General features: G+C 34.4%; 2 protein-coding genes across 2 annotated transcripts in view; both read right to left on the bottom strand.

Moving 5' to 3' along the window:
- Positions 1-858: 858 nt before the first annotated feature.
- LOC111983207 (squamosa promoter-binding-like protein 16) lies at positions 859-5,004 on the bottom strand. The gene is made up of 5 exons (XM_065781695.1): positions 4,729-5,004; positions 4,261-4,324; positions 3,221-3,460; positions 1,824-1,960; positions 859-1,702 (listed from the first exon to the last, which is right to left on the bottom strand). The coding sequence occupies exons 3-5, from the start codon at positions 3,430-3,432 to the stop codon at positions 1,089-1,091; spliced, it is 963 nt and encodes a 320-aa protein (XP_065637767.1). The 5' UTR covers positions 3,433-3,460; positions 4,261-4,324; positions 4,729-5,004; the 3' UTR covers positions 859-1,088.
- Positions 5,005-6,998: 1,994 nt separating this feature from the next.
- LOC111983208 (uncharacterized) overlaps positions 6,999-16,694 on the bottom strand; it is a 79,971-nt gene continuing 70,275 nt past the window's right edge. The window contains exon 3 of the transcript XR_010632260.1: positions 6,999-7,010. The gene's annotated coding sequence lies outside the window, so the exon portion shown is untranslated. The remainder of the gene's footprint in view (positions 7,011-16,694) is intronic.

The following is a 16,694-nucleotide window of genomic DNA, read 5'->3' as shown; positions in this document are numbered from 1 at the left end:
TTTTTTCTTTTATATATATTGTTATACTGACACAACAAATTTCATAATATTTTCACAATTATTAAGGTGTCAATTTCTTATAAGTCAAAATAAAATAATAAAATATAAAGCTGTGATTAACCACAACTAAAATAAATGTTTTATGAAAATGTTGTGACATTTTTAGGTGAATATGTAAAAACTACAATACTTTTGGTTTGTTTAATATGTATTTTTTTTTTTTCAATCATCGATTTGTACTCTTTTTTCTACTAACTATATAAAAATAGGCAATGTCTCTACAGTACCTTTTATATATTTTAAAAATCAAATGATTCATATATTTGTTTTGTAATACAAATAAAATCTAAAATTGACCTTAATTACTATAGTACTTTTTTTTCCACAGCAAGCACATGCCTTGCACGTACTGCCTAACTAGTTGATAAAAAAACCCTAAAAACCTTCAAAATGGTTGAATTACTTCTTGGAACATTTAAAATGACAAAAATATCCATACACCTTCAAAATGTACAAAATATCTAAACTCCCACAATGACCAAAATATCGTTAAAACCACCAAATGACCAATATATCATGATTGAATTTCAGTCATTTTGGAAGTTCTTGAGATATTTTGGTCATTTAATTTTTCATAGAAAAAGATGAAAATTTTCATTTTGCATCGGTTCAAATACTTGAGAATATTTTTTGTAAACATTTTTAAGAAAATGCAACCAAACATTGAAAAGTAAAATGTTTTCCACTGAAAAAATTTTCTACCGAAAAACAATTAACATGAAACAAACATACCGTAAGAAAAGGTTTTACTTTAAAAGGTTATATATAAGAAAATAAATTGACTTGAGAGAGAGAGAGAGAGAGCTACTTCAGGCAGCTATATATACTTCGCAGTGAGAGACTTGTTGCATATAGCATTATAGAAAATTTTCAGCGAATCAACTCTTCAAAGATAACCTTCTCAAAAAAAAAAAAAAAACCTCTTCAAAGATAAGAGTAGTTTAAATTCAGTAACATTTTTTTTATTTGTAAAGGCCCGCTTGAAGATGCCAATTCACAAAAGGGAGCTAGCTAGAATTGGCACTTTACTACTCCCACAAGAAGGAAAGTGTTTGATTAGGCCCGGTTGCAGATGACCCATCACTATCATGAGGCCCAATTGAAAACATTCCTTGGCAATGGATGTTGTTATTGCTGCTACCCAAAGCAGAAGAATTTTCCTTAACCTCCATTCCAAACCCATTGTAGTGCAGGCTTGGGACTAAGGACTGACCCGTGTGGATAGGATTGGACTGCACCATGTGGCTCAACCCAACCTGCCGAGTCTCAGTTGGTGTTGATGACAGAAGAGAGAGAGCACAGTCAGAATCTATGACTTGGTTTAACCCATTAGAGAACACTTTCTGACTGCGGCTATCATTGCTGGATGCAAAATTAGCATCCAGAAGCGGTTGGCTAATAGAAGCTCCAAGGAGGGAGGAACTAGAGCCTTGTGAAAATGGGAACTGCTTTCCTCCTTTGTAATTATCGTATAACGATCCCGGATTAATGGAGTTTTTTCTGTCAGAATAATTCAACTGTGAATAGCTGTTGTAAAGCCCAGCAGCATCAGGCTCAGCTTTGACAGCCCCAGTCCAAGGAGAGCTCACTACAGCACCTTGTGAAAATATGTGTGGACTAGTGAATGATAAGATTCTGGTGCCTGGAATGATGAAATTAATAGCTATAAAGTGTCTGCATGTATCTTTCAACTCAGCCTATAAACAGCAAAATCTGCAACTGAAGGCAATGGAAGAAAATTGAACCAAATGAAAAATTTTAACCTTGGTAGCTGGAATGAAACCTTCCTGAATTTAAGGACAGAGAATCTGGTTGAGCCTTCCTACGGCGTCGGTTGTGTCCATCAAGACGTTTCCTGCAGCTACGCTTTCCCTCATCAAACTCCCCCAGGGAATGGAACCTAAATAATGTGTTGAGGAGATAGTAATAAGCCAAGAATACATAGAAAGGATAGAGTTACCAAAGAGCCAATTGGAGTAAAAATTTCTATCATGCAGTGGAAATTAATATGAGAGTCCATAACATACAAATCTTCAAAAGATTGAAAACTGCTGATGGCCAGTACAAAGGCTTTTAAGCATAAATGGTGTTATGAGATCACTCTTAATGGAGATAGATTTAGATGCTACATAGATGCCTAATTTAACCTTATGGAAATTTTGAATGTGTCGGTCCACTCCATCTAAATAGAGCATTATCCTAACCAGAGTTGCTTATACATGTCCAGTTAATTGATTGCACTGTATTTATTGCTACAGTTTCCATCAGCTCACAAGCTAAAATGTCTTTCCTCTGTTTTTATTTCCCCCTCTTTCAAAAACTATTTTGGCTCTTCGTCTTTACCTAATTGTTCAAACATGTAGACACATGAAAGAACATCAGTAAGAAGAATAAAGAAAATGGGAGATACCCCAGGAAAATAGTTTCTTGCTCTTGCACCTTCTGAAATTCTTTGGGCGAAGCAGGAAGTGCATGTATACATGTGGAAATCATTTTTGAACATGTCAAAGCAAATAGCCTAGCAACAGATAATAATTATAATAATAAAAGGAAAATTGTAAAAGAAAAGGGCTTGGAACAATGGTTCCTTCATTTTTTCTTTTCTTGGTTACATTAAGTAGAGGGACATAGCCCCAAAAAGCAAACCTGAGCCCTCCCCTATGTAGAGCAATAAGCTGCAAAGGTCTTGGCGCTTCATTAATTTAATCTAAATTTACCAATTGATGCAGCTAAACGCTAAACAGCCAAATTGGACTTTCCATCAAAACTAGAGTTAAACCCTTTAACCACAAGTGAGGTATGTATAGTCTCAATCAAATCTCTTGTACATTTCAATCCTTTAATCTTGTAACATGACATCCTCCACTATTTCTTTAGGAAAATATAATATAATCTTAGAAATTTTAATTTGACTCGAACCACGGGGCCAAAAAACAAAAGGCCTATAAGAGGTAACTCTATATGCTACTTCCAAAAATCATGTAATGGAGAAAAGGTGACTGAAATAACATACCATGAATAAGTTAAATTCTACTAATAGAAAAACTGTAATCAAAGCATAAAGAAAGATGTATATAAATTAGTCTACACAATTTAAAGGCAAACAGACTAGATAAATTTTTTGCACTAATTATATTTCTGTAGGCATTCTAATTTAGACCTGCTGCACTGCTGGCAGAACCGTTGTTCCTGACCCCTAATTGTAACCTTTGGGGTCTTAGAGTGGAGTTCACATACTTTATGGCGTCGGTGATAATCCCTGCATTTACTTAGGTCTGAATTACACCCATCAACCAAGCACAAAGGGACTTGGGTTCCATTAACAGGTGCTCGAGCCCTCTTTGTTGATCCTGATGATGATGATGACTCCATATCACAAAGCACAGTTTCCTTCAACTTTCTGTGTCATCAAGTATGTAACCAAAAAAAAAAAAAGAGAGAGTTATTGTGGGAAGCAATTTTTTTCAAGAAGTAAATTGAGAGAAGCTGCAATAGAAAGGATCTTATTCTGCTGTCACTAGTAATAGTCATGCATTTTTCATATTAAAGTGAAACTACGACTATCTATGCTTGTTCAAATGTTTGAAAACTGTCACATCATGGTTCTCAACAATCTCATCACAACCACATGCAACCGAATAATTCTTTTTATTTATTTAATTTTTTTGTGCTTTCCCAATTTCCACCATAAACAACTCCATCTTCAAGGTTCAAGCGGCTCAAACAAGCTTATCTTTACCATCTAGAAGAAAGTTTTTCTTTTTCAAATTTTTAATAGAAATCCAAGGAAAGGTACTAAGTCGGCAACACCTTTTTCCAAGTAAGAAATAAAAAACCACATGCCACATGGATCACTAACAATTATCATCGTTTAAAGCCACTTTCCTAGATTGTCTTTTTTTCCCTGGAATGATTTCCACTGCAACATACCTCCAAAAGAACCCAAAATCATACACCCATTTCACACCCCAAAAAAAAAAAAAAAAAAAAAATTGTACTTGTAGTAATGAGCTTAACAAATATTATAAATAACTCTTACCTCCAAAAAAAAAAAGACAGAAAAAGAAAGAAGGAATTAGTTTCATTACAACATACAGAATAAATACCCTATAGTTCATAAAATCTGTACTATTATCCCCTGCCAAAAAAAGAGAAAAAAGAAAGAAAGGTGTAAAAAAGCACATGTTAAATAAGGGTTACCTTAGAGAAACCCAGAAAACAAACACTGAAGAGGCAAAAAACCTTGTCTTTGGTAACTTCCAAGCTGACCAATTGCAGATAATCTTTCAGAAGAGGCGGGAAAAAATTGCTAGTTGAAATTATAGGCAAGAAAGAAAAGAAAAAAAATTGGTAAAAACTAAAGGACAGTGGTGTGGAAATAGAGACAGACAGTGTGTGAAAAGATAAAACAGAAAATGCCTGGTTGGGACTTCCCACTCTCAGCCATTAAACTCTATGAGACACAATTCAACTAGAATTCAAGAGATAATAAGAGAAAATGAGCCTTTTTTGTTTGTGTGTGTACCTAGCAGCTACAGAAGTGACAGAGCAAAGCAAGAAAGAGAGAGAGAGAGAGACTGAGCTGTTTATGAAAAGATTAAAAAGAGAGAAAAGAAAAAGAAAGACAATGTATTCAACTGAGAGACAGGGAGTGAAAGAGAGAGCGACCTTGCTGTGAAGGGTAAAGAGTAGAAATTGTTCTTTCCAAGAATCCAACTAGTCTCCCTCCTTCCTTTTTAGGCTTGAGGCTCTGTGCAAGAGAAAAAAAAAGGAAATGTGTAAAATAATAATAAAGAATATGATAAAAAAAATAACAAAAGAAGGAAAAACGAGTGGTAAGGAAAGGGACAGGGTGTAGTTGGCTTTCAACTTTTGGAAGTGAGAAAAGAACAAGTACAAAAGGAGTGGAAAGGAAAGGGGAGGTATGAGTTTCTTGTGTTTCACATTCCACGATGTTCCTTCACTACTTACCGAAAAAGATGTTCCTTCACTTCCTCGTTTGGTTTTCTCTTCTCCATTATTGTGGGGGCCTACCACCTATCCATACATACACTACGTTCTTATCCCCTTGGATTTTTTTTTGAAAGGTATCCCCTTGGATTTTGACTGTATACACTTCAAGGGATCTCATCTCAAGTCAAACAGTATCGATCAAGCTGCAAATTCTACATACAATTGCAGTGGCAATTCTTGGATATGAATTCAAATGACATCTCTGTATTTAGGTAAACTGTTATTTTCATTCTTGTTATTATTATTATTATTTATTATTTTCATCTCTAAAGTTCATTTTAATTGCCAAGGTAATTCTTCCAAGGTTTTAAAAAGTGAATCCATTAAAGAACAAAAAGAGAAGATAGTTTTAGATTTTTTGGTCTAAGAGGTATTTAATTGATGTTTGAACCAATGTAATTATAAATAATTTAATTAAGAATTATTAATATTTATATGTTTTTTTCTTTTGTTTTAAGATCTCCCAAAATATTCTTGAAATATATTTCTATTAGATAACTATATTAAATTCATGAATCTCTAGTTATACACAAACGATGATGTAGGGATATGACACATGTCAAGTGATATGGCTAAAAATACAATCTAAACGTGTTAACAAATGGGATAATAACGTTAGAGAATTTCAAATAATACTTGAAATCAAAGAGAACTGTCATTGAAAAAATGCATAGAAAAGATGTCACGTGGAGAGAGAAAATCATCGATAAACACAAGTGATAGTCGATAATATAACTAAGTCAAAAACCATATCCTGTTGAACATGAAGTCAAAAAAACAAAACTAAGAACTATTAAAGTTTGTCCATATATACATTGGCAATAGCATTTATACAAGTCAAAAATCATATCAATGAAGTCGAAAAACAAAACTAAGAGCTTAATAAAGTTTGTCCAGAAATACATTGGCAATAGCATTGATACACCGAGAAGTATAGAAAATTTCATCTCCAATAAATTGGCGATCACAGTGGTAAGATTGTAAATTAATCAAGCTGCTTATGAACAACTAAAGCTCGGATCGAGAAAAAACTTTTATGACTCTATATTTAGGTGGCAAATTCTACGAACAATTAAAGTAGCAATTCTAGGATAAAAATTCAAATTACATCTTTATATTTAGGTAAATTTTTTTTTCTTGTTATTATTATTATTATTATTATTATTATCCTTTTCATCTCTAAAGTTCATTTTCATTGCCAAGGTCATTCTTCCAAAGTTTTAAAAACCGAATCGATTAAAGAACTAAAAGAGAGAGTAGTTTCAGATTTTTTGGTCTAATTGGTATCTAATCGATGTTTGAACCAATGTAATTATAAATAATTTTATTAATATATATATATATAAATATAATTTTGGGATGTCCCAAAATATTTTTGAAATATACTTTTATTAGATAACTATATTAAATTCACGATTCTCTAATTATACACTGAAAGCTCAGATTTGTGTGAAACACACGAATTTGTTTAGACCCCAATTTAAAAATTATGGCTAAATTTTTTTTACTCTAACTTATCTAAGTGTAAAATAAGAGTAAATGAAGCGTTATCACCGGATCTACTCTCTAAGCCATAAGCAAGTAATCAACAATAAAAATAAAGTTTAAAAAGAAAGGGAAGAGAGATGCAAACACAAGATAATACCAAGATGTGTTATCGAAAAGGAAATCGAAGAACTTGGCAAAAAACCTCTCCGCAACCCTCCAATTCGGAATCGATCCACTAGTAAATAAGTTGGAGTACACAAATAACAAAAGACCCTCCAAGTCTAGTCTACTCGATGTACTTGAGCTCTCTAAGCTTGTACTACCAATGGACATCTCAGAGTCTTGTCTTCACTAGCTTTCCGGATCCCGCAATACCACCCGATTGCATTTGCCAAGCCTCATTATCTTCTTTTGACAAATCCCCAAAACTTTCCAAGCTTCAAAACAATCTCTACACTCTGAAAATGTGTGGGTTGTGTTTGGGTACAAATCTCCTCTCAAAGTATGACAATGGGAGAGGGAATGAAAAGAGGCTATAATAATTTCTCACTAAAGAATGAGTAACTCTCTTTCTAAAAGATGGGTGTGTTGTGTTGTAGAAACCTATCTAGGGTTTTCTGTTTGATTATAGCCTTTTTTACTTTTGTAGGTAATGAGGGTATATATAGTATGAGTGAAGGATACGTAAGAAAGTCACACTTAAAATCCTCCAAGCAAAGAATTTTACAAGTACCTCGTAAGATGGCCTGTCTTGCAAAGTACTCGCGAAATGTAGCCTGACACTTGACTTTTCAGCTTCCAGCATGTGCTTCTCACATGCCCTTTTCGTGGGAACCTTTCTCACGAACTTCTTGCAAGCTAGTTGCAAAACTGCATTGATCTTCATTTCATACTCGATTCTTCACCAACTTAATACTAAACCCAATACAATAAAACTCCACAAAATACAAGGAACAAAATTAATGCAATTACAATATTTTTTGTCATAGAATATAGCCAACATAAAATATAGTTGTAAATTATAACTTTACATACACAAATGGCGATGTAGGGATGTGACATGTGTCAAATGATATGGCTAGAAATACAATTTAAATGTGTTAACAGAGGGGATAATAATGCTAGTAAATTTCAAATAATGCTTGGAATCAAAGAGAACTGAGATTAAAATGCATGGAAAAGATGTCACGCTAAGAGAGAAAATCTTCTATAATTACAAGTGATAGTCGATGATAAAACAAAGTCAAATCATATCCTTTGAACATGAAGTCAAAAAACAAAACTAAGAGCTTAAACAAGTTTGTCCACACATTGGCAATAACATTGATACACCTAGAAGTATAGAAAATTCCATCACAAATAAATTCGCGGCCACAATCTTAGGATTGTAAATAATCCAAGTTGTTTATGAATAACTCGAGTTTGGCTCGAGAAAAAACTTGTTTATATTTGTTTATTTAGAAAACAATTCAAGCTCAAGCCTTAAGTTCAATTATTAAACAAGTCAAGTTCAAACAAAATAACGTGTTTGTAAATAAGCTCGTGAGCACAATAAATCGATTTAATTTTATATAATATTATATTTTTATATATATACTTGTCTAAAAATATATTTATATCGACTTAAAATTAAATTGTATAAATTTGTCAATAGGTTCATATGATATTAAATTATTATATGTAACTTATTAATGATATAAACATTATATTCATAGTTAAAATTCATAAAATTGTGAAGAGTTAAAACAATTTAATCATGGTTTCACATAATATAGGAAAAGAATAAGTTAATCAAGTAGCTTACGAACAAGATCAGCTCGTGTTCTAAAAATAAAAAATAAAAAAGTAAATGAACAAACTTGACATTTAATACTCGGCTAGTTTGCAGCCCTACACAATTGGAGATAAATCAACTAGAAGTTTTAGTGCAAACCAATGCAACTTTGGGAACGTTGACCAGTGCATTAGAATAAGGATTCTAGACCATTTTAAAAAGAAAAATAGTAGATAAAATGACTAAAAAGCTAAAAACATACATCGTAGTAGTGCCTCGTTTTACCTTCATCACATATAGCGGAGAAAATGGCCAAAGCTTTGGTGGTTATCGATCTAGTTTGCCTTTCACACATGGGACAAGAGGTCAGTAGAATACTATGAGATCTCTTGAAATGAGGTAAGTAAGAAACTACAAGGAATGAGACAGCTGATCGTAATGAGGTTCCCTATAGGGACCACACATGCAACATCAAATAGGTCCCAATGGAGACCAAGGAAATGACCACAATAACACAAGGATCAACGATGAAAATATGTGAAATGGCCATGAATATGGAAGAAATAGTCATAAAAATGCGAGGATAGACCATGAACCTTAAGGAGGGGAAATACCTAGGGGTTACGAAGTTCTAAATTTCTATACCCTTTTTTGCGATGATGAAAAAAAAATGCTATTTAACACATTTCCTGGTTTACAATTCAATGCAGAGAATTGTCGAATAATGATTTTTGCAAAATAAGAATGTTTCCAACTTTTCCATTAGATTTCTCTTCACGGATAGACCCATCAAGTCAATTCCAGACATTGTGTTTGGGGATGGAAAACAAATTTGTAACAAGCCCTGAAAGTTGAGAAATTATAAGGTATTTATGGTGGACAAGTGACGTGGTCAACTATTCTCCTAAAAGACTCTCACCTGTTTAAAATTGTTAAGTTAATTTTTTTTTTTTTTTAATAGACACTGATTACTGACTTAACAATTTTAAACAAAAAAGAGAATCTTTTAGCGGAATGGAGGATAAGTGACGTGGTCTACCATGAAGATGGTATAATTTCACTTGAAAGTCGATAGGAAGATCAAGTTGGTTCTTCAAATGAGATATGGATGCTTCCATGTTTTTCATCAATCGACACTCTAAAAAGTTCTTATATATATGGAGAATGTACTAGAGCAATAGATAAGTTGACATTGGTTTACTCACTTGATGGTACAAAGATCACTCTCTCAAGCTACCCTTAGGTCCTAAATATCAATTAGGCTGAAAAATCGATTGTTGACTCGCATTAGTTGTCTACATGAAGAATTAAAAGGGTTAAAACTATCCAAATGAGGAAAGGAAAAAACAATGGAAATTAAGCCGTCAAACCTAGGATCACTCCTCTTGGGGCAACGATAAGGAAGTCATCATCCATTCCTATATTTGAGTCTTTGAGGCCGTTGATGGAAGTATAATCGGGATCCCTTGGTTTGAGGGAGTAACTATTGTGTTTGGTTTTGAACACCAAGTATGTTTTGAAAATGTCATATATACGTGGTCATATTCAAGCCTAAATGATAGTTAATCCCCTCCATGCCTGTAAAGTTGTAATTTACAACTATGTACTTTGTTGGCTTTTATTCCGTGTCAAATTTGATTGTAATTTCATTCAATCTTTTGTACCCTGTATTTATTATGGGATTTAATTGTAAAGGTTGTGTGAAAGAGAAAGAGAGAGAGTGTGTGTGAAGACTCAAGCAATTGAAGACTAAGGAGTTCTCACAGATAACTCGCGACTAAGCATCCCGCGAAGTGAGCCATGTGCCCTACACATGACTAGAATGCGAAGAATCAGGGCAGATGGCAACAGTTGTGTTTCGCGAGTAGCTCACGGGTAAAGCCTTCCTGCGAGACACTCGCGAGACATTTTGTTTTACTGGACTGCTAATTCTGATACACACTTTCTATGCCTACACTATTTATACCTACATTACCCACAAATATTGAGGAGTGCTTCTGAGAGAAAACCCTAGCCACAAACCTTGAGAGTTAGATATTGTTATACCCATATTTCTCTACACAATTGCTTGTGGATTTTCCTCAATTTCTACCTCTCAATTTTTATATCATTGAGAGGTTGATAACGTAAACACTTACCACACCCTTTCAGAGTGCCAAGTGAGGTTTTGGTGTTGTTGGGAAGTATTGGAAGAAGCCAAGCTTTGGCAGATGCAATCGGGCATATTGCGAGATCTGAAGAGCTAGACAAGATATGGTTCCTAGAAGCCTTGTTAGAGTATGAGCTTGGAGGGCTTAGGTACATCGGGTAGATTAGGCTTGGAGGGTCTCTTACTAACCCATGTATCCCAACTGATTGTCTAATGGATCGATTACCGCTTAGAGGGCGGCGGAGAAGTTTTTCACCAAGTTCTTCGGTTTCCTCTTCGATAACACATCGGTGTGTTATCTTGTGTTTGTATATTTCTTCCCGACTCTTTTACATTCCATTTTACTGATGTGTTGTTATGATTATGGATTAGAGTAGTTTGTTTGTTTATCCGCTCATATTTATACTATTCCGCACTTAGTATTAAGTTAATGTAAAATCTATCGAGCCTTAACTTTAATTTGAGGGTCTAAACAGCTCTTGTGTTATCAACACATTTTCAAACTTTCAATTGGTATCAGAGTGGGTGCATTAGCTGTGGTTTAATTACCTTAGTGCAATCCTTTACCCTGTTTGAGATGGACCGGTCTTAATCTTTAAATGTTCTACCATATTTTGATGGTAATAACTATACCTTTTGGAAAGTCCGAATAAGGGCATTCTTGTGTTCAATTGATGATACTGTTTAGGATGTGGTAGAAGTAGGATGGACTAGGCTAGAGACTGCTAAATCCACTTGGGATAAAGCAGCACTTGTGGCAGCTAACGTTAATAGTAAAGCAATTTTTTGTGGTGTTTCTCCAAATGAGTTTCACATGATTTCTCACATAATAGTTACCAAGGAAGCTTAGGAGATATTGGAGACCGCCTATGAAGGAACAAAGAAAGTGAAGGATACAAAGTTGCAGATGCTAACCACTAGATTTGAGGAGCTAAAAATGAGTGAGGACGAGTCATTTGACTCTTTTTATAGTAAGCTAAATGAAGTGATTATTGGCAAGTTCAACTTGGGTGAGAAAACGGAGGACTCAAAGATGGTGAGAAAAATCCTTCGATCATTACCAGAGAGCTTCAGAGCAAAAGTTACAGTTATAGAGGAAAGTAAAGATTTGGATGAAATAAAAATTCAAGAGCTTATTGGATCTCTCCAAACGTATGAGCTGGAACTGCCTTCTCATAAGTCGAGTAAATCTCTTGCTCTTAAAACCATCATTGAAAGAATAGATGATTCCTCCGAAGAAGATGGTGTGGAGAAGGAGGTAGCATTTCTTGCAAAGAATTTCTGAAAATTTTTGAAAATGAAGTACAGTGGGAAATCGTTCAGCAAAGAGAAGTTTTCATCCTCCAAAGGTGATAGGAAGGAGTTTAAGAAGAAAGATGGGAAGGATTCTCAATCCTCTCAAGACATTGTGTGTTATGAATGCAATGACCACGGACATCTCAAGAAGGAATGTTCCAACTATCTAAGAGGGAAGGGCAAGGCGTATGCCACAACACCTAGTGATTCGGATTCTTCCAATTCAGATTCGGAAGAGAGTTGTGATGGAGAAGGGAATTATTCCGCATTTATGACTATTGCTCATGTTGAGTCCTCAGAGGACTTGAGTTTGCTAGTGGAAGAGCTCAGTGAACATAGTGAAGTGGAGTCAATGGGAGTAGTAGAAGAATTTGATGCTGAAGAAGATGAAAGTGCAGTGGGACTTCAAGAAAACTACAATGCCCATTACTATCCTAAACACATTGGGAGTGATTTGGCACCATCAAGTGTAAAAAGCAAGGCATCCTCCTTGTGCAAGTACCTGAGATTTACGCCTACAATGTTCTTGCAAGAACATTGTAGGCATGACGAAAGACAGGCGTGGCCTAAGCTAAACTCACGTATTTAGCCAACCTACCCATTGCCTAGACTATGCTAAGGACGATAAGGAAATAAGAGAGAAGAAGGCTCACAGGTGGAACGAGCAGAGTCACTTTGGATACATGAAAGGCACAAGAGCAAGGAATAATAAGGAGAGAAGCAAAACTAAGGGGAGGAAATTCAAGAAAAAAAAAGGAACAAAAAGAATGATAAGCCGCATGAATTAATATTCATTACTTTGGGAGGTTATGGAACCAACTAACCACAACTGAGGCCAACAAGGCAAGTTCAAACCCTATAAAATATCCACACGCATCACCTAAGTAATCAATTATCGAGCTGAACTAAAGCCACCATCTCAAAAGAAGTGTTGCTTGGTGACTAGCCACTCACCTCAGCACTAATTGTGCCTCAACAATCTCACATCGCATTTAATGGGATGCAGTTTATTCTCTTTTAATTGGTGGCCTCAGGCAAGCTCTTAAGTAGAGTCCCTCTAGCCAGTTGATCAAAGTTACATGCATTATATACTTTGAAATGTTGGGGAGATAAAGAGTTTTCATGAGTAATTAATATAATATATACGGACATATTTTAATTTAAAAAATTTAAATTTAATTGATATGTGTTCAATTATGTTATATTAATTACTCGTTCTTCTTATCATTATTAAAAACTTAGTACTTGGGCTCTGACATTACTTGTTGGAAAGATAAATACATTAGGGAGCTTTCTTAAATAATTAATATAATATATAAAGATACACTTTAACTCAAAAGGTCAAGTCCAATGGGTATGTGCTTAATTATATTATATTAATTATTTATTTTTCTTATCATTATTTAATGTGAAACTTCACTCACACGTATAAATCCAATATAAAAAGCCTAGATCCAAGAGGTAGTTTTAGGTGAGAAAAAGGTAGAGTCCATAGCTATAGAAATGGATCACAGACCCTGAAAAATGCATTAGAAAATTTCTAAATAATTTACTACTGAATCTTCCAATCTAAATCATATCTAACTTAACCAACTCGGCCAACCCATTCCCAGGAAGGTCACATTTCATGAAGTAAGTTTACTTTGTCTTATAGAAACCACTAGAATCAAACAATCCCCATCTTATGAAGTAGGTTTACTTTGTTTAATTTATAGAAACACCAAAATCAAATAATTTGAGCTAGTCATCCCCTCCCCTGTCATGATGTTTTGTCTTGTATAAGAATTTCCCTATAATATTGTCTTAGTCAAGTTTGAAGGGACAATTTGTATAAGAATTTCCCTATCACATGGAGAGACAGTTTAAGATGATAAAGTGTTCTCATTCCCCAAAAAATATTTTTTTTTAATGAAGCGTTTTTTGTCTTTTTTTGGGCTTGAAAGATGATAAAGTGTAATTGAAATAAAAAATAATGCCCGTGAAATACACCAGCCATATAGTCAAAACTTACAAGCTTATTACATCTAGGATCCATGTTATCCTGATGTGGGTGGGCTCTTTTACGTTTTATTTGTCACCTCATCATTAATGATGATACAATAAGCTAGATTAATTAGTAAATAAAGCTGTCATAAGGCCTTCTTTTACGTTGTATTTGGCTCTCTCTCTCTCTCTCTCTCTGTGTGTGTAGTCTGTAGGGTCAGGCACTTCCTCATATCCACTCTGGATCTAGTAACTGTGGTCCTGCAATTAGAAAGCCAATTAATGTCCCACTCTTCCATTTAGAAGTTTGCATGGGAACATAGTTGACTCTTAAGGGGCAAGGACTCGGGAATATTTGTTAGCCAAAGTGACAGAGAGTTCATGATCAGTCAAAGTGCACTCTTTCACAAAGTAAATCAACACACAGATTTGAGTTTCAACATGCCAAAATTAAATAAGAGTTTCAACCATATCAAAAGCTACAAAAAGCGCCAGCACTCCCTAAACTGTGGTGTAGGGTTGTCAAATATGATTGATTACTCATCCTTAATTTGACATCACAGTTTAGGGTTGTCAAATGTGATTGATTACTCATCCTTAATTTGACATTTATTACGCACTAATTACAATATCTCATGTTAACAATTCCGAATTTTTATTTTATTTTAATCCTAGATTTATTGATGATATGATAATTGCTTCTGTTATTGCAGCACAAGTTGCAGTAGATGTCCATGGCAATTGGCAAAAGCGTGAGTGCGGCTATCTGATGTGCATTATTACAGCACCTTCAAAACCGACCAAAAAAGCACTGCTATATATTTTGATTTTTGAACATAGGGAACCACATAGTACTCCTCTTCGAAAGCTCTTTAGTTTTGGTTAGTAGTATATATCCTTTCAACAGAGGAAACTATTAATTATACTCCATGCGCTACCATGACGTACTAATCCAAATACCACTGATCAGGCATTTTCTCCCTTTGAACTTAACCAGTAACTTCTCCTTTTGTAGTTTTTCCTTTCCAAAAAAACAAAAAAAACTTTTCCTTTTTCTTTTTGTACCTCGCTCTCTTTTCTGTTTTTCTTTTGGAGTCCTATCATGGAAATGCTGATTACATTGAGCTACAAAAATGGAAACCTAGTTAATGGTCCAGCATAGCAAAGCCTTTTTGCAAGCCACTATGAGGAACATGATCGTTTCTTTAGAGAGGAACTTGTGGAGGCTGGACTTGAACCCAAAATTTGGGAGCAAAATAAAGCAAAAATAGAATATTAAATTCAAGTTGTATAGACTTCTAAAGTGCCCACCATCCCAACAAAAGAGCAGTGGCCCCCACTCTTTCGTGGATAGGCCCTAAAAATACTCAAATGCTTTCATGACAGCCATCCGCTATTTCCTGAAGCGAGCCGAAAGTTACTTTGTCAAAGACATCATAGCGCCACACACTGACACACCTTCATTTTACTACTTTTAGAAAGAATATTCCACTAATACTTCACTTCCAATAAATTATGCTTTCTTTTTTGGCCAAGTACCATTAAATTATGTCTTACGCTTCATAATGATCATCATCTTATTAAAATATTTGGATTGTCATATAAATAACAAAGATTCCTGTCTAATCTTCATGCCTAACTTCATGAACTAATCGCCTAATTCTACTGTTTCCGAACACTACAACTTTACAATCCTTTAATTGGCTAATATCCATTTAGATGATCGTAAATTTCAATGTCTTGCATGAAGCGAGCTTCCTAAAAGAGATATACTAGGCGTTCCGCTAAACAGACTTTTTTTGGATGGGTGGGAGAACTTGGGGCACCCACAAAAATAATAATAATAATAATAATAAATAATAAATAATAAATAAAAATAGAGAACGGAAAAGTGGGCCATGCCCCCCCCCCCCCCCAACCTTGAAAAAAAATATATACTAGTATGTGTATTAACAAAAAGAATTTTAATTCTGGCTCTTAAATTTATATACTTGGCCCCTCCCAAAAAATTTACAAATTGACCCAAAAAATCCAACAAATAGATTACAAGCAAAATCTATCTAAATAATGCACATATCCATATAATAAGAAAAATCTTTGGACAAATTATAAATCCGATCTAAGCAAAAACAATAAACAAATTAATTACAAATCCTAGCAAAAAAAAAAAAATCATAAAAACCCAATAACCTTTACCAATTTCTCCCTCTCACTAGAGAGCTCTATGCCCCTTTCAAATGACTCCACCCTTATAGCCATAGAAATAACTTCTATGCCACATATTGATCACTTCATCCACACATCAGTTAGACTTTGAAAATATTAAGATGTGTCAACTAACTTGCAAAACTCTTGATTATAAAATCCTATTATTAAATTTTTTTTCAAAAGAAAAAATACAAATAATAAAAATAAATTAGTGCTAATAATGCAACTTTGTCAACCTCTAGTATTGATATTCCAATTTTTAAAATCTAAGAACAAAGAACTTTACCCCCCCCCTAAGTTTGAATCCTAGTTCCGTCCCTGGCCGAATTGGTGTTGGTATGGTGTTTGGGTGGACGGATCAGTGGTGGTTTGGTGTTTGGGTGGTGGTTGTGATTGGTGATTGGTGATTGGTGTTTGGGTTTTGGGTTTTGGGTTTTTTTTTTTTTTTTTTTTTTTGGTGGTTGCTAGGGTGTGTGTGGTGGTTGGTGCTGGTTTGCTGGAGAGATAGAGACAAATCGGAGAGATAGAGACAAAGAAAGAGAGAAATAGGAGAGGAGAGAGAAATGATTTATATATATATATATATATATTATTTTATTAGGTAGATATATTATTTTATTGTGTTGTAGGTAAAAATAAAAACTGGGATGTAACGTGTGAAATGGGTTAGTAAAATAGATAAAGTGATGTTTGATGATGCAAAATAGGTTTTCTTTTGCACCC

The sequence above is a fragment of the Quercus suber genome, unplaced genomic scaffold, assembly GCF_002906115.3.
Source record: "Quercus suber isolate HL8 unplaced genomic scaffold, Cork oak 2.0 scaffold_275, whole genome shotgun sequence".
Classification (NCBI taxonomy): Eukaryota; Viridiplantae; Streptophyta; class Magnoliopsida; order Fagales; family Fagaceae; genus Quercus; species Quercus suber.
This window is presented reverse-complemented; position numbering and strand designations above follow the sequence as displayed.